The 17,779-nt window shown below is 38.1% G+C and overlaps 2 protein-coding genes across 3 annotated transcripts; both read left to right on the top strand.

Annotated features, from left to right (window-relative positions):
* The first annotated feature begins 275 nt into the window (after positions 1-275).
* Positions 276-9,252, top strand: ndufs2 (NADH:ubiquinone oxidoreductase core subunit S2). The gene is made up of 14 exons (XM_056369634.1): positions 276-416; positions 1,400-1,503; positions 2,007-2,197; positions 2,679-2,799; positions 3,311-3,423; positions 4,929-5,003; positions 5,324-5,401; positions 5,521-5,606; positions 5,739-5,858; positions 7,502-7,631; positions 7,920-8,015; positions 8,292-8,375; positions 8,830-8,887; positions 9,033-9,252. Exons 1-14 carry the CDS (start codon positions 310-312, stop codon positions 9,068-9,070), a joined length of 1,401 nt encoding a protein of 466 aa, XP_056225609.1. The 5' UTR covers positions 276-309; the 3' UTR covers positions 9,071-9,252.
* Positions 9,253-9,494: 242 nt separating this feature from the next.
* Positions 9,495-17,331, top strand: fcer1g (Fc epsilon receptor IgFc epsilon receptor Ig). 2 transcript variants are annotated; one of them, XM_056369635.1, is made up of 5 exons: positions 9,495-9,690; positions 13,295-13,386; positions 14,161-14,208; positions 15,945-15,968; positions 16,088-17,331. In XM_056369635.1, the coding sequence occupies exons 1-5, from the start codon at positions 9,624-9,626 to the stop codon at positions 16,139-16,141; spliced, it is 285 nt and encodes a 94-aa protein (XP_056225610.1). In that variant the 5' UTR covers positions 9,495-9,623; the 3' UTR covers positions 16,142-17,331. The 2 variants fall into 2 exon arrangements, with proteins under 2 accessions (XP_056225610.1, XP_056225612.1); XM_056369637.1 differs by lacking the exon at positions 9,495-9,690 and adding an exon at positions 10,032-10,274.
* The last annotated feature ends 448 nt before the right edge of the window (positions 17,332-17,779 follow it).

Below are 17,779 nucleotides of genomic sequence, written 5' to 3'. Positions count from 1 at the left end.
TGGAGATTAGTTTTTTTTATTAAAATAATGATATACATAATAAAAATAACATGTTTTTTTTCTCCTGGTAGTTGTTTTCTATGTTATTAACCTCTAGTAGTCAAGGCCTGACAATTAGCCCATATTCATCACACGTTTGAACCAGGTTTTATGAAAAACTACACTGCCCATAAACACATACATTCTAAATTGGGGCACGTCATGGCGATAGGTGGCTGATAGGTGGCGGACACGCGCCCTACACAATTCTAAAACAACAGAAGAAGAAACGCATCTACGTCATTGGCCAGAGGCTGCCTGTCAACCAAGATGGCTGCCACGATGTTGAGGTCGGTTACTAAACTAGGACGTCCTTCAACAAAATTAATATTAAGTAATAATTTGCTGAGCCCTGGCTGCACTGTTCTGCAAAACAGGTAAGATAACAATAAAACAGAATGTGACGTTTCGTGTGACCGTTGTTTTGCCTGCCATCTTCGCTTGAGCTCCAATAAAAATATGCACACAGAGAGGCTAATGTTAGCATAATGCTAGATAAGCCGATTTTATGTGATATAATAACACGAGTCGTCTGCTACTAAATGTACTTTCTGAATGGGAAACGCCTGTTTTAGGCACCTACATAAATATAATACATATGACATCCTTAACAGCTCGCGTACGTCGCAGGATACTTTAGCTTTCCTGCTGTCTGGTTGTTACCTGTTAGCTGCAACTGCTAGCTGTCTCATAAGCCAACGTGTGTCAGTGTTTACCACTCAAACTTTATGCACCTTCTGTGCTCATTGCTCATAAACAAAACTGACTACTTTCTGGTAAAGAGGGTGTAAATTAAATCACAGTAGAGCTGACTAATGTGGAAGAGTAAATAGTGTCTGTCTGCGACTTTGCTAGCCAACCTGAAGAATTTAACCTTAACAGCATAAAAGTAAAGCAAGCATTTAACTTAACACTTGTAGTCATTAAAATCAGCTTTGACGTCTCTCTGAAATGGTTTTGATGTTTATGTGCAGCACCACAGTAAAGGTGACCATATAGGCTTGTTATAGACCTACTCTGTCACATTAGGACTACACTTACTTGCCACTTTTTTGTGGCTATGTATTCCCTTGTTGCAACAATTAGCATTAATAACCTCCTTTGTTATCATAGCGTGACGTATACATTTTGACTGTGCGTTTCAGTCATCAGACAGGTTAGGTTGGCAGGCACAGTGAAGCCCAGATAATCACCTGCTCCAAATGACAGCCTCAAAAAAATGAGATTAAAGCCTTTTTAACATGAAACATGCAGGCAGTCTGATTATTAGCATGTTTTTGCATCTCCACAATTATCTGTTTTGGCTCAGAGCTGACGGTCCGCAGCACAGCCTCACCTCATGTGTTCATGTGTTTCACAGGCACAAACAATGGCAGCCAGATGTGGAGTGGACTGAGCAGTTCGCTGGGGCAGTGATGTACCCCACTGCCATTAATGAGAAATGGTCCCCACCTCCATGGAATGGTACTACCATCCACAGACACAGTCACACTTTTCAGACCACTGATTCCTGTTAATATTTTTTTTTAACGCTATTATTTATTTACATCATAAGACAAAATGTGAAATGTTGCATTGTCAAAGGATGTGTAAAAGCTTACAACATTATAATCCATGAAAAACATCCCTTGACTTAAGTCCATGACTTACTTCTTACTACTACTTGTTGTTCCTGGTGTTGTCTGTCCACCACCATCCTTTATTAAGATTCTATGCGTTTATGTGCCGTTTCTATGAGTTTATGGTTTTAGGTTTGATGATAAGAAATGCAGTGTTACACGCCATTACTATTTGTTGGGATCTGACCTGTAATGTGTCACAAAGTGTCTAGGTTGTAAAAGTGCTTATCCCTAGTACGTAAACATGTGTCAGTTGGATGGAAAAGTCAAATCCTGAAGCAATATGCGTTTTTTTACTCTAAAAGATTCAATTTTCCTCATCTTCTACTATATTGTTTTTTCTGTCAGACAAGGATCCTCCTGCAGAGAAGGATGTGTCCAACCTGACCATCAACTTTGGCCCCCAGCATCCTGCAGCTCATGGTGTGCTGCGTCTAGTGTTGGAGCTAAGTGGAGAATCTGTCAAGAAATGTGACCCGCACATTGGCCTGCTTCACCGTGGCACAGAGAAGCTCATCGAGTACAAAACCTACCTGCAGGTACTGATCTACTTACAATATCTGTTTATATTGTTTCTGTATTCTCTAACTCATATCTGTTTGATCACAGTTAAATTAGCTTATTATGCATGTAAAGAAGGCTGTGAAATCAGGAACAATAGAAACAGTGGTGCTGTTCTTGGTTTTAACCGAGTTTAAAAAAAACAACAGTGGTGGTTTACTCAAACAGTAAATGGCAGTTCAGCTTTTTGCAGAATGCCGCCTTCTATTGTTTTTAATGCAACAGCATATTATGGAGAACGAATACTACATGAGTTTGACCGACCTGTTTAAAAACTAGATTGTGCAAGAGCAATGGAGAACAACCCAACCTCTCCCTTGAAAATTACAAAATTAAAACTTGTCAACAGAAGTGATTCAGGAACATTTAAAAATGCGATTACCACGTGTCATGTGTTACTTAGCTACTTGGAAATCCCTTATCCCATATGCTTCACTTCCACCTCTTTGTCTGGTACAGGCTCTGCCCTACTTTGACCGTCTGGACTATGTTTCCATGATGTGTAATGAGGAGGCCTACTCTCTGGCTGTGGAGAAGCTGCTCAACATCCAAGCTCCACCCCGTGCACAGTGGATCAGAGGTACAGACTAAAAAAGATCTGAGTGTGTGCAGATTCTGCAGAGGTATAAGATGTTATATCAAACTATTTAAGGCTCTAAATGTTTTTTTTATATACATGAATATATATCGTAGAGGTCTTTTCCTATTACATTTTATTTTGATGCAGAACTCTGATCTGCCAGTTATTTTCTTGATTAATCGTTTGGTCTATGGAATATCAAAAAGTAGCAAAGTCCCCCTTTAATTTTTCCAGGATGCAAGTTGATATATTTGATTGTTTTTTGTTTTGTCCAACAACCAGTCCAGAACCCAAAGAGATCCAGTTTACTACATAGAAAATAAATAAAAGCAGTAAATCTTCACATTTGAGAAGCTAGAGCCGGTTAACTGATGTCACTTTTCCTTGAAAAATGATTTAAAACATGCATCGATTATCAAAATCGATGCCAGTGATTTTTTTTTTGTCATTAGACTAATTGATCGATATTTCAGCTCTAAATGGCTGGATGTGTTCTGTGTTGTGTTTTTAGTGCTGTATGGAGAGATGACTCGCATCCTGAACCACATCATGGCCATCACCACACACGCCCTCGACATCGGAGCCATGACCCCATTCTTCTGGATGTTCGAGGAGAGAGAGAAGGTCAGGAGCGCTGCTGCTCAAACCTTTATCACACAATCCACCCCAACAATGAGTCTGTTCTGTATTGTTTTTAAAACTTTGTTTATGTAGGAATGGTGATGTTTTCAGTCCTGGGTAGGTTAGGTTTGCTCTATACTCCCTAAAAAAAGATTATTTTCAGTCCGGTATGTTCTCAGAATGCTGTGACTCCAGAGCTGTACACTATAACGCCATCCCCACAATACCAAGCAGCATGTGAGTCATACATAAAAATAACTAATAATGAAGTTACTGAAAATGATGCAACCTCATGGGAGTAAACAGAAAATGTGTGACCCAAAAAACTTTAACGAGCTGCAGACAGTGAAATGAGTGTAGTGCCAGTCTAAATCTGTTGTCTACCATATAGTTTCACCTGAGCTGTCACATGAGAATTAGCAATTTAGAAAAACTGCTACTTATTGATAGAGAAAAATATGCATCGTACCTTTTAGAACTTCATATAGACAAAGACATCAGTGTTATTCTGTCCAGAGATTCTGTCCCTAACATGCCTGTTAGCAGCTTGGCTGGTGCTAGCGGTAAAGGCGCTACAGACGCATCTACTACTGCTGAAGCCAGTTTGTTTGATTATATTTATATATATAATATATTTAAATGTAACTCATGTCTGATTCTTCAGTGGTATACAGTAGTTTGGGAGTGGCAATGATTTGGGGCTGGATAGAAGGAGGCTCTATTGAAAAAGAATATCTTTATTTATTTTAAAAAAACAGAACAAATGAACGCGAATTAGTTCATTTTTGGAACTGCGAACTTAGTTCAAGATTTAAAAAAATGAACTATGAACCTGAACTAGTTCATTTTCATCTTTATGAACTGAACGTTGAACTAGTTCTATTTAAGTGTGAATTGGCACAGCACTGCCTGTGAGTGTCAGCACTGAATACCACATGTTGTATAGTGACTGGGTTTACTTGTGTGTTACCTAATGCTTCTTATCACGCTCCTTATCAACATATTATACCAACTGCTAAAATGCTTTTCATTGCATAATGAAACTGCAAACACACCTGGTTGGTTTTATTTTAATACAATCCGAACAAGCCCACAGTTTCTTCCTCTTTGCATTAGATCTTGCATAGAAATCTTTAACAGCATGGTTTCATAAGTTGTCTCTCTACATATATTTTGCAAAGAAGCACTTGGAGTTGCATCACTAATTTTAAAGCAGCTCTTGAAACATTAATTGTGAAATATTCAATTGAAAATATTTTCTTGTAGTTTCTTCTGAGCATGTTCTGCCCTGAGCCTTTTTCCCCAACACAGTTACTTTGATATTTACATTTAGACTGCCCTTTGATAAAAGGCCTAATCGGATACCCTGTGATGTGAAAGTCCATCAGTGAAGTTGTGAAGTTATAGACAGAGGCGCTTGATTAAATTATTCAGTCCAAAATGCGAAATACACCAAATACACTGAGTAGATTATTTAAACTGACTGTCTGACCCTTGTTTCCTCTCAGATGTTTGAGTTTTACGAGCGAGTGTCTGGAGCCAGAATGCACGCTGCTTACGTCAGGCCTGGTGGTGTTCATCAGGTAGGAAGGTTCACTGAATAATTTGTCTCATTTGAGTTCTGTATTCACAGTCAGACCTGATGACGTGGTTAAGTAATAATAACAACAAACAGCAAAATAAACTCTTTGGGAAAGATGTTTTGTTGCAACAGCTACAAAGAGCAAAAATGAAATAAGACAAATGAAATACGCAGTTGTGCAGTTAAACAATTTCATTTTAATTGTCAGTAGTATTACAAAGACATTTCACATATATGGCATGTGTAGATCACTTCCTCAATCATATTATGATAAAAATTAGCTTCATCCATGAAGTGCTAATGGTCTGAAATGTGTTCCAGGATTTGCCCCTGGGCCTGATGGACGACATCTACGAGTGGTGCAAGAATTTCTCCATCAGAATCGATGAAGTAGAAGAGGTCAGTGACTGTACTTTCTATGATTTTCTTCATCTCTCCATAAGCTCAGGACATGATTAAAGCATGATAAGATGTGGTGAAGATCCAACCAGTAAATGATCAAATCTTCCTCCATGCAGATGTTGACTAACAATCGCATCTGGAAGAATCGTACGGTAGACATTGGGGTGGTTACTGCTGAGGAAGCCCTCAACTATGGCTTCAGGTAACCTGCTAATGAATGTAATAAGACTCAAGTATTTTGGGGTACTCCATCTATGAAGAGTCTTAGGGGGATTTGAAATGTGAAAAATTTACCTACCTAAAAAAAAAAACAACCCCTCCCTCTTTCTACCAGTGGAGTAATGCTGCGAGGGTCCGGCATCAAGTGGGACCTGAGGAAGTCTCAGCCCTACGACAAGTATGACGAGGTGGAGTTTGATGTCCCCATTGGAAGCAAAGGAGACTGCTATGACAGGTGTGAAGATTTTCAAGTCGCTGTAGATTATTGTTTTATTCTTCTGCCTCATTTTGTTTCTGAAGTCAGTTTCTTAAGTGTTAGTCAACGGTTCACTGACTCAGACAGGGATCTTGTTTCTTAATTGAAAGTTTTGGTTGGATAATTTTATCTGGGCAAGTGTACCGTGCCTTCGACTGGTTCTAGAAAACACTTTTGCAAGCAACACATTTCACGGAGTTCTAGTGAATCCTGAAGAAGGACGATGAACGGTAACGAGGATTCATAGTTTAAAATGTCTTTTTTCGGGAAGTTGAATAAAAGTGATGTTAAAATAGCGTAAACGTCAGCTTCGCGTTAAAGCACTTCTAACAACTTGGCAACTGAACCTTGACTCGTCGTCCCCTCTCTGGTATTCTCTATCACCGGTTCCTTCCACTTCCTGTTGTTGTGCACGACTTTCAGACTGGATGCCAGTAACATTAATTATTATTCATTTTTAACCGGCTGTAATAATCAGGTGATGTCTCCACTGTTTGACCTGCCCTCATGATTCTCCTCCTCGTGAACTTGCCTTAGAGTAATCATTGATTTGGATGTAACATGAATTTAGGAAACCTTGGACACAAAAGAAACAATAACCTATTTGAACTGCTAAAAAATATCAGGGCGGCTCCACTTGACACACTCCTGCTGTAGGGAAAAAATATATGCTCTTATTTAAATTCCTTGATGAAAATTTCAGCTCTTTCCTTCCTCTTCCATAGTTTTGTCAGTGTAATGCCGCAATTATAGCAACAAATGACAGAAATCCACAGAGTGCGACGCTGTTAGAAAATAGTGTTTTCCATGAAAAGACCCGCTAGAGTTTGTTGAGAGCTGGAGGCAGCACAAAATTTAACAGAGGTGGCCGCTTTGTAATTCTTTATGCAGGAAAAACACTGAATTTTTATTTCTTTTTTTTATATGGTATATAATAAATACAGCTAAGAGTTTATGATTTATTTTGAAAATGTAGAGACACAGTGTCTGATTGAAGCATTGAAGCACATTTTGGCATTAAACAGATCATTCAAATCCTGTTGAGTTCAGTTAAAATCCTCATCATACCACTGCTGATTTATTATGTAGAAAACACATCTGTCAGACATTAAGTTCTACAGCAAATATGCCACATGATTTAAACACAGAACATTCAGTCCAGCACTGTGTCTATTAGAAAGGCTTTTATTACATTACTGGCCAACCATGTGTAAATAAATCATTGTTTATATGCAGCCACAGCTGTTAGTGTGAGTGTGCTGCAGCTGCTTAATGATTTTCACTCGGGCAGTGTTTCTTATTACACAGTCTGAACAATGAATATAAGTGAGCTGTCTGTGCAGAATACGACACAGTAATTGAAAGTGTTTCGTTCAGGGAAAATGAAAAGAAATGACCTTGTCTGTTTGAAAGGATCTATTTTCTGTTCACATGATCAACTCCTCAACTGTAACCTTTCGACAATGAGTTATGGCGAATCATGAGATGTAGCTGATTCACTGATGTACACTGTTATCGGCATCTGTAAAGTAGCTTATGGCTGTTATGTGTGCGCGTGTGTGTGTGTGTGTGTGTGTGTGTGTGTGTGTGTGTGTGTGTGTGTGTGTGTGCTTGGGGTCCAGGTATCTGTGCAGAGTGGAGGAGATGAGACAGTCCCTTCATATCATGCACCAGGCGCTCAACAAGATGCCAGAAGGAGAGATTAAGGTGGATGATGCCAAGGTGGCCCCACCTAAGAGGTCTGAGATGAAGGTGAGTTTAGCTTCACTTTGTTAGATGTTTTAATTTTTCTTTATTTTTTTTTTTTTCTTTAACGCCTACAGGCTATTTAATCTTGAAAATGTTGCACCTAGTTCCTATCTGGGTTTTCCCCTGCACTTTGTTACTTCTCTGTGTTAAAACCCACTTTCATTTGGCAGGAGATCAGCTCTAGTTCACCTCAGTGTTACCATTTCACATGTCTGTCACAGACTCCCAACTTCTTAAACTTCAGTATCGCAACAGCTGTCTGATTGTTTTTTTCTGTGCTCCTCGTCCTAGATGTCCATGGAGTCTCTGATCCACCACTTTAAACTGTACACAGAGGGCTACCAGGTCCCCCCAGGGTCCACATACACAGCTGTGGAGGCACCAAAGGTGAGACTATTTGTAATGTGTGTAATTGTTTGACTAGTTGTACAGTTCTGTATAAAAACTAACCTGTAGATGTTCTAATAGACTCCCCACAGATCAAGTTCACCTTTTTAACACAACAAACAAAAGTGTCTGACTCTGTATATCTTAGTACACAGAGGCTTTTTTGAGTCTTAATTAATTGGTAACCTTTTGTGGGCCTCTAGGGATTTGTTGTGATGTAATATGCTTACTGTGTGTATTTCTGTGTGTGTGTGTGTGTGTGTGTGTGGCTTGCAGGGAGAGTTTGGTGTTTATCTGGTCTCGGACGGCTCCAGCAGACCCTATCGCTGCAAGATCAAAGCTCCTGGATTCGCTCACTTGGTACGCACTTGAATAAAAATAAATAAATAAACAAAAAAACTTAACAAGACGCTGTGAAATATTAAACACACCGGGTATCAATTATTCAGCGCGTGTAACAACTCGTCCTTAAGGCTACTTTTAGTTCATTAAGTACATTTTATGAAGTACTATAGAACCATTTTTAAAAGCACACAGCCCCTCCCCCCCCTCTTCATCGTCCCTCCTTCCTGCCCGTCTCTTAGCTCATGGGTACATGAACCGCTGTTTAACGTAGTCATTTGAATTTTGGTCTTCAAGGCTAAAAATGTCTTTAAAGTTGCATAAACAAACTATTAGAGTAGTTAGTGCATTGACTTCAGGCTGTAATCTCATGAATTATGAATATTCACTCGTCTATGAGCTCATCTGCCCTGAATAGTGGTAGCTGGTCTTCAGTAATACTGAATGTTAATGCATGTTTTCTTCTTCCTAGGCGGGTCTGGATAAAATGGCCAAAGGACACATGTTAGCTGATGTGGTGGCCATTATTGGTAAGAAAGTGATTACCAAGTGACTTCTTTAAAATAAGACCGGCATGTAAAAGCACAATGATCAAGCTAAAAATGTATGTATGTGTAATATGTGCGTGTGTGTATGTGTGTGTGTGTAATGAGTCTTTTCTTCCTCTTCTTTCAGGTACACAGGACATAGTGTTTGGCGAAGTTGACCGTTAATGTGATGCTGCTAATGGGTTTCCCTGAAGAGAATTTGTTCTCCCCTTCACACATCTGCTAGTCAGGTTCTCTTCCTGTTCACTATTCGCTGTAGTGAGATACTTGTCAGATGACTCTTCTTATAATCAGTGATGTACAATGTCCAAATAAACCTAATAAATATTTTATGACCCAAGAGTAAAGTAGTGAGTTGATTTTTTTTTTTTTTTTTTTGTTGTCTATCATATATAGATTTATACCATCTTAAACACTGTGCTTTTTCAAACGCTTCGTTTCCTCGAGTTGTCTGAAAACATGAACAAAAAATCAAGTATAAACATGAGAGGCAGAGACCAAAAGCCTCGACGATATGTCCTTCCTCTGGTTTGGTGTAAAAGGGGGAGTGGTCTGATGAGATCTGAGACAAATGGACTTAGTGCTCAGACCACAACTTCCCCTCTTGGCTGTGAGGTACGCAATACGCGAGTCTTCACCAGAACGCATAGAAAAAAAAAAACACCACCCACAACTAGTCGTGTTTTCTGTTTGCTGAAGGAGCCCGGTCTGTGTTACAATGGCTGTGTCGGGCAGGAGCCCATTACTCGTGGTATTTCCACTGTGGATGTGTTTTGGGAGCGCTGGTGAGTTTTGACAATCTTTGGTTGTGACTTAAAATTCACACTTTACAGAGCAGAAGATGTGATGTTGAGCGGTAGGTTAACTGGGGTAGAGTTGGGGGGGGGGGGGGGGGGTCTGATATGATGATCTAGATTAAACACTTTGCTCTTTAGAACATACCGAGCCAAAACTATTCTTATACAGTTGATTGGTGGTGGCAGATAGGTATATATTCATTAAGCACGGTGAGGTTTTGTGCCATTCGGCGTCACTTTTCTGAGAGTAGGCCATAGAAACGAAGTCACCACATTACAGTTCCTGTGAAAAGAGAAGCTGACCCTGCTGGTGTTCGTCACTTGTGGATGTGGGGACTGATACTGGTGTGCATGGCCACTCTTTCAATTCACACTCGTTGACACTTGACAGTTCTCGCGTACACCCTACCCTGGACAAAATTAGGAAAGGGTCAGGTTCCTTATCATTTCAGCTGCCTCCACAGTTAGTTACTGGCTTTACTCGAACATTTTGCTGCATATATTCTCTTATTATACGCTAAAAAATACATGTACGCAATATACAGCTTTAACAGGTATGGAAGCTTTAACAGGTAAGAAGATGCAATAATTTAATTTTACAAATTGTGTTGTGAGTGTATTTACCTTGTATCAGTATAATATTGGGCGTGCAATAGGTGCTTTAAGTAGGGCAGATACAGTAAACTATTTATTAAATCTTTGACAATATTAATTGGCAACTGCTTTAATAATTAATCATTAATCATTAATCAACATTTAATCAAGCTTCTCAAATGTGAATATTTGCAACTTTTCCATGTCCCACATTATAGTTAACTAAATACTTTGTGGTTGTGGACTGAAAAAAAGGAGACTTTTACCATTTTATAAACCAAATGACAAACTAATTAATCAAGAAAACAACTGGCAGATAAATCAGTAATGAAAATACTTGTTTGTTGTAACTTTTGAAATTAAACTGGTTTATTCAGGCTAAAAGAGACGTTTCACTTTTAATTCCAAAACACCACTGACCATGGCCTAGTTATAATGTCTGTGGTTGACAGTCTACAGGCAAAAATGTTGTGTCTGTGTGTGTCTGGAGTCATGAGAAACAAATGCATCAGTTTACAAGAACAAAAGCTGCTTTGTTACTCGGTGCATTTCAGGCTCACATTTATCAATTAAGCTGATTTGTTTTGACAAAGTGGCGTTTTATTTGTGTAATATATTATCAGGGCTGTTAGTTATTTTAGGTACATCATATAGTTTTTGCTGTTTCCTTTTCACCTGCACCTAATGTAAGCTGCGGAAACCAAAGATGTTGATGCAGATATCACACCACCGGTCTCAGGCTGGCAGGCGTGGGTAGAATGCGCAGCTAATAGGCCTAACTAAAACTGAGGAATTCAAAACTCTCAAGCATATATGATATTCAAGCATTTTAAATTCTGTTTCAACTTATCTGTTGTATCTGCAGGATTTTTTATCCGTTCTAAACCCGGAAGACAAACCCCCGTCCATCAATGTCAGAATTTCTGTCAAGTGTGACAAAGCAGATCACTGATCTCAGAACACTCATTCATTCCCTTGAATTTGTGATGAGCAGATAGAAAAAATGGGAAGGAAGGGACATGACAAAACATGACGTTTGTTTGGGGATTTCTTCACCGAAGTGTTGTCATGGTTATAGTGGCAAAACGTGGGGGAACAAATTTTAGTTTTATTCATTGGTTAAGTTCCATTTACTGTGTGTTACGTTATGAGGTCCAAAACTGAGCTAAATTAAAAATAGTGTGTGTGTCTGCTCTGCTCTAAAGCTCAATGCTTTAACTGATCACATTTACATTCTGTAAAACTGTGATTAAAATAAACGCGCTGCATATTATCAGAAGTTAATATTACAGTTGAAATTTGTTTTAACAGTCTCCAATCAGTCTGGACAAGTTGGATATTAAAAAAACAAAAATGGATATATAACACATCAGCTATATGGCGCGCTGGCTGCGCATTTTTAAGTCAGAGAATTAAGTGTGAGATGGAGCATGGTGGATAGACACATGAGCAAATCAAACAAAGATTTAACTTTTATCATTTTAACGTCATTGATAAAGTACGATGGAACAATAATTTAAATGTATATTTCATTAATAACTTAAAAAATGTTTTAAAAAGTATAATTATCCAATTAAATACAGGGTCGAGAAGAAAAATTAGCATAAATTAGATATACCTGTGCAATACACTGCACAGCCCAGACGAAGACATTGTTCAAATGTTTTTCGTTCAGTAACTGCTAACCTGTTCCAAACATTTGGACCGTGTCTTCAGAAAATACCTCCAGAGCCAGTGTCAGATATATCCGAGTGAAGACATAACCATGTGGCACTGTGCTTTTGTAGTGAGTTTGCTTGTAAATTCTGCAGCACAATTCTTTTCTGTACCAAGGGTTAAAGACACATAGAGCCCCTCTGCAGCGGGAGTCTTTCAAAGTGTGTTCTTGTCAGGGCCAAGCAGCACGAAAAAGCTTGTGGCTCTCGAGTTAGCTGTGCAAGCGACATTTCTTTGAGTAGTTGATGAAAATGATGCATGACTCGAACACTGCATCTAGAGGGGGACTCGCAGGAGAAGTTAGCGTTATCCCTTGTGTACACAAACTCAGCTCTTACTTTTCCCAAATAAAGATGGTGTCCATCTCTTATGTAACCTGTAACTTGTAACTAATTTTTAAGAATTGTAATTATCTGTGATATACATTTATCTGTTAACATGGACAGTGGTGGCAGTATCCATCTTATTTTTCTTTAATATCTATTAAACCTGGGTGCAAAGTTAAAGCTTATAGGGTTGCCTACACAGTATGAAAAAGCTGATCAGCAATAAAAGAAACGATCATCTGTAAAAAAGACAAGCGCCACAAAATATAGTAAACATCAAGTATTAACTTCTGTAGACAATATCTTCAAATGCAGAGAAATAATAATGAATCGTAATGCACCCTAACCCTCACCCATCAGTCTCACTGCTGGCCGGTTGTCGTGCTTTTCTAAATATGGCCGTGTAAAAACATTTGTCGGCCATTTCTCAGCAAAAGGAGACACCTCATTTTACTGGACTTATTAAATTTCCAGTAACACAGTTAAAATAAATAGATAAATAAAAGCTGTTATGTGACAGTAGTTGTACATAAAGTGTCACGTATATCTTCTCTTTAAACATTTCTCCTGACTGTATCTGCACTGTTCAAGATTTTATATGCAGTTTGCTTTGTACATTAGTTTTTCATGTAATGGCAGCTGTTACTGTTTGTTTCACAATCTGAAATGGGGCCACTGCCACTACTCAATAATAGAGTTTTGTAAATGACAGAAGTACCTTCATTGTCACCCACGGACATGATCATCACATGACACAATGTGACATTGGTGTACACCAGATTTCTTACATGATACACTGATGCAACAGTAAAGCAAAGTTTAAGATGGAAGAGCCCTGATTTGAATTTATTCCAGTCTGTTTTATGTAAAAACAGTTAGATAGCTGTAACAAAGATAATAGCATATGTTGTTATGATGATGATAAGTTGATAAGTTGTTCTCCTTTGTTTCCTCAGCGGCTCTTGCAGAACCTCAGATCTGTTACGTGCTGGATGGTATTCTGTTTGTGTACGGCATCATCCTGACAGCTCTCTACTGCAGAATCAAGGTTTACATGTTATACATTTGCTTTTACAGAAACATACAGGGACCAGAACGGAACCTTTTCAATACATTTTATTCTATACTGCATAACACAAATTATAGATATGTGCAAGAAAAGAATCATTTCAAAAGGAAACAAAGCCCCATAGGTTATAAAACGAATCTGATATGTAATTAATGTCTAGGATCACAACCGTAAAATAAGGTGTCATCAGCAAAGTAAAATATTCGAAACATTCAAAAAGGAAAACAAAAAAGTCTTAAAAATATTTTACCTGAATGTAGTACTGCCATACACTCATAGGGTGGTGTAGAATAAGAAAGAAAAAAAAATTTTTTTAATGTGAAATGATGATTGAATTAATGTGTTTTGAGGATGCACTGTGATGTATTCCTGTTTCAGTGCTGGGTCAATAAACTGAACTGATATAATATGAAAACTAGAGACTATCTTGCGTTGGGATCCCACCAGCATGTCAACATGTTGATGTTTCGACCCATAAGTACTCAGTAGATGTTACTACATTATTTCTACGTTATTACATGAGTACTCAATTCACACAGTTCGGAATTCACTTTGAGCTCGACTACACAACCGTGAAGTTTCCTGATTATCTTGCGCAGTTGTGATGGTATTGTGTTGACACAATCCTTCCAAAGACATAAACACCACCTCTTTGGTAGTTCCTGCTATAGTAAGTGTCTCCAGGACCACATTTTACACACACACACACTCACACACACAATATTGTCCCTAATTTGACACTGTGTTTTACAGATCTGCAATGCAAAAGAGGCTGAAGGTGGGAAAGGAAAGCCAAAGCAGGTAAGAAAGAATGCATACAGACATAGACATAACATGACATATTTTCTAAAATACATATAGAGGCGTTGGAACAAATGCCAAATACCAGAGACACACAAACAACTCAACACAGCACAAACTAGAGGCAGTGCTCCTCTGCAGACCGCAATAATGTCAATGGTCAGGTCAACCCTCAGTGGGAAACAGTGAAGGGAGCATGAAGAATCAAGTTAGTGCTTCATGTCCACATGCATGCATCGGTTTTTGTTTTGTTGGTTTTTTTTCATCAGAAGGGTTTGTGGCAAGTCAGACTGCTGGGAAAAAAAGTTTTTATTTCCTGAGATGACCAAGAAGAAGCAGTGAGACCCAGCGGCTGTCACATCACCAGCCACCACCTCACTATATATATACATTCCCTTCTCTCTGAAGAAGCCACACTTTCAGAATAAAACTGACGTAACAAAACAAACGTAACTGTAGTTATTTTGAATACGTTTCAATTTTGCCCATGTTGGCAGGTGGCTGGAAATACAAGTATGATAAGGAGCCAACATTTAATATAGAACATTATAAAATATATACATCCACCAATGAGTAATAGTGAAGTTTCAGATCATTATGATGCTGCGTTTGAGTGTCATTTTTGCACTCCACCAATTTTGCATGTCAGAGTTGATTTAAGTGATCTCAGTTCAGACTTGGACACTTCTTCTTTTAACAGGAAAGACTTAGTAAAAGTTGGTTCAACTATGGTAAATGTAGGAAGCAGTTCTAATGGAGCTTGGCTAATACTTACTAATACTAAACATCTGCCTCTTTCACGGTTGTCTTTCAAAAGTCCCTCAATTTCAGGGAAGTGAAACACTAAGCCTTTAATTTCCAAAATTGATCAACATGGATGGAATATAACATTTTAGGTAGCACTTTACCATGAGACTACCCTAAAGGATTTGTAAATTGTTTATAATTAGGATACTAATTTGGTTGTTAACACTTAACAAATCATAAATGAACAATTAAAAACAAACACTGTTTTCATACATTGATGCAGATTAATGAGTAGTAAGCATTAACTTAATCTTGCCAAATAGTGAGCCTGCATCAGTGTATGAAAACTGTGTTTATAATAGTTTATTTATGATTTATAAAGTGTTAGATTTATATACATAGATTTATAAACAACCAAGTCAATAATCTACTTATAACCCATTTATAGGTCCTTTATAAATGTTTTCTTATTGTGAAGTGTTACGAAATGTTGCATAAAAAAATACAAAAAGCAGCTTTAATAACATCTTTCATTCTTTCTCTTATGATCATGATAGTCATATGATAATCACGCTCTTGGTTCTAACTCTAACTTTCTCAGTGTATAAAGCTGGAGTTTCTCTTTTTGTTGCAGGACCTCTAACCACTAACCTGCAGTTTTAATGCTTTGCCCTTTTTAGTCTATTATTTCCTATATACCAGCCACAAACTGCTCATAGCCCAACCCACACAGACAGACATACACACACACATACACACACACATGAACTGCCCACGCACACACGCACACACACTGTGTAAAGTGTACAGATCTGATGTGGGGCTTTTTCTGGCATGCATCACTTCTCTTATAGCTTGTTCTTATTCTTCTTTTTTACGTGGTGTTCATACATACTGTACATTCACACAGCCAAAAAATACAGAAAGACTCTTCTTCAGTTTTATGTGTTATGTTTACTGTATCTAATATTGTTCTTTCTTACCCCCAGAATGTTGAAGAGGGCATCTATACGGTGAGTTTCTAAATCATAAATGAGGTGAAAGAGGTGAAAGACAGCTGTTGAAATATTGAATAATAATGAAAAATATTAAATTACACCTATTTTCTCCCTCTCATCTGTCTTCCTGTCAGGGTCTGACCCCTCATGCCCAGGACACGTATGAAACCATCGGCATGAAGAAGTGATGTGATGAGTCAAAAATCTAGGACAGCAATTTCCTAGCTAATTCCCTGTTTTATATTTCTTTTTATTCTATTCTATTTTTTTTCCTGTATTTAAATATTGCCTTTTATACTTTGCATATACTTGGAGAGAATGTAAGATTGTGTGTAGCAGTGTTCATTTCCCGTTTGCTTTGGTAGAATCTGTGGAAAGTTAAGAAAGACGAGACAGAAACAGGGAAGTTGAGCCCAGGTCAGGCTTTTCTCAGAAATGCTTACGCTTGTTGTGTAAGATATTTTTTTCATTTAACTGCTCTGTCATATTTAATTTTTGAACGTATATATTTGTATGTGTGAATAAGAAAGACAAGAATCCACTCTGCCTTTATTATCTACCTTTAGGTTTTATCTCTTGCAGGGAATCGAAATCATCCTTAGTGCTTTACAGCACAGAACAGAAAGATGTTACTTTTCCTTCAGAGATGTCTCTAAAAGTATAGTTTTGGGAAAGATTACAGATTATAGCTGCAGGTAAGGAAGTGAGCTGTGTTTCCTCTACACCACAGGATGGCAGTGATGGTGTCTTTGGTGTGGTCCTTACCTGTCCACATTCACAACACACACACACACACACACACACACACACACACACACACACACACACACACACACACACCACACACACACACACACGCATGCACACGCACACACACACACACACACACACACACACACATAGAAATGAAAGAAATCACACAGACTGCTGTAAAAGCTATTTAGTATGTGAATCCCTGCCTGTATGAAGCTTAGAGTTGTTATATTTATACATCTATGAAGTTTTCTATGTGCTTATCAAATTACTTTGAATTGTAACAGTTAATTAAGACAACCCTGTCACCTAGCAATTATGTTTATATAAGGAGTGGCAAACCTTAACAGCCATAAACAACCACATAAATGATTAAAAGTAATAGTTTTCTGGCAGTGGTTTGACTACAATGAAGCTAATAAAGATTTATTGTATGTCAGTCTGAAAAGATTTTGTCTGTGTCTTTAACATGTAACCAATAAAGATGAAAAGAACTGCAACTGTGTGATAATGTGAGGAAAAGAAATGAAGCAAAAACCAACAGTGTTATGTGAAGCTGATTTATGAGTTGGCTACAGATAATATAATTAAATCTGGAATAAACCATTAAAAGTCCCATACTTTACACTTTTCCAGTGTATTATTTGAAGTTTAGATATTCATATTTGTGGTTTAAACCATCTCCATAATTTTTTACATCTCCTCTCTCAAAGCTTCTCTCTGTAGCTCTGGCAAGAACAAGGCATTTTGTGTCTGTCTCTGAGCCTCTCTTCTGATTGGCTGACCTTTTTCTGCGTGATGCAGGTAAGGTAAGGGATTGTAACTTCCTACTGTAGCTTGGTAAAACTCACTGGTAAATGCAAATGGTGATAGTCAGTCTGTGCTGAAATGATGTGGACAGATGACAGAAATTCAGACTAAAATGCTCGTGTATTTCAGTAAAAATAACCTTTGCCACTGGTCTTTAATAGTACTTTTTTTGGGGGGGAAGGCTGTGCAACGATATATTTGATTCCTGACATCCAATGATTGTGCAGTGTTTCTGTGAGATTTTGTAGCTATCCAGCTCGGTG

The sequence above is a fragment of the Seriola aureovittata genome, chromosome 23 (genome assembly GCF_021018895.1).
Source record: "Seriola aureovittata isolate HTS-2021-v1 ecotype China chromosome 23, ASM2101889v1, whole genome shotgun sequence".
Lineage (NCBI taxonomy): Eukaryota > Metazoa > Chordata > Actinopteri > Carangiformes > Carangidae > Seriola > Seriola aureovittata.
The sequence above is the reverse complement of the archived record's forward strand: the minus strand, read 5'-3'. Positions and strand labels throughout refer to the sequence as shown.

What these genes read in the sequence shown, in the direction of transcription:
- fcer1g (XM_056369635.1), top strand. Translation starts at nt 9,624, where the DNA reads ATGGCTGTGTCGGGCAGGAGCCCATTACTCGTGGTATTTCCACTGTGG. An exon ending in GGAAAGGAAAGCCAAAGCAG is followed by an intron (nt 14,209 to 15,944) that starts GTAAGAAAGAAT and finishes TCTTACCCCCAG; the next exon opens with AATGTTGAAGAGGGCATCTA. An exon ending in TTGAAGAGGGCATCTATACG is followed by an intron (nt 15,969 to 16,087) that starts GTGAGTTTCTAA and finishes TCTTCCTGTCAG; the next exon opens with GGTCTGACCCCTCATGCCCA.
- ndufs2 (XM_056369634.1), top strand. Translation starts at nt 310, where the DNA reads ATGGCTGCCACGATGTTGAGGTCGGTTACTAAACTAGGACGTCCTTCA. An exon ending in CCGTGCACAGTGGATCAGAG is followed by an intron (nt 2,800 to 3,310) that starts GTACAGACTAAA and finishes TTGTGTTTTTAG; the next exon opens with TGCTGTATGGAGAGATGACT. An exon ending in GCCCTCAACTATGGCTTCAG is followed by an intron (nt 5,607 to 5,738) that starts GTAACCTGCTAA and finishes TCTTTCTACCAG; the next exon opens with TGGAGTAATGCTGCGAGGGT.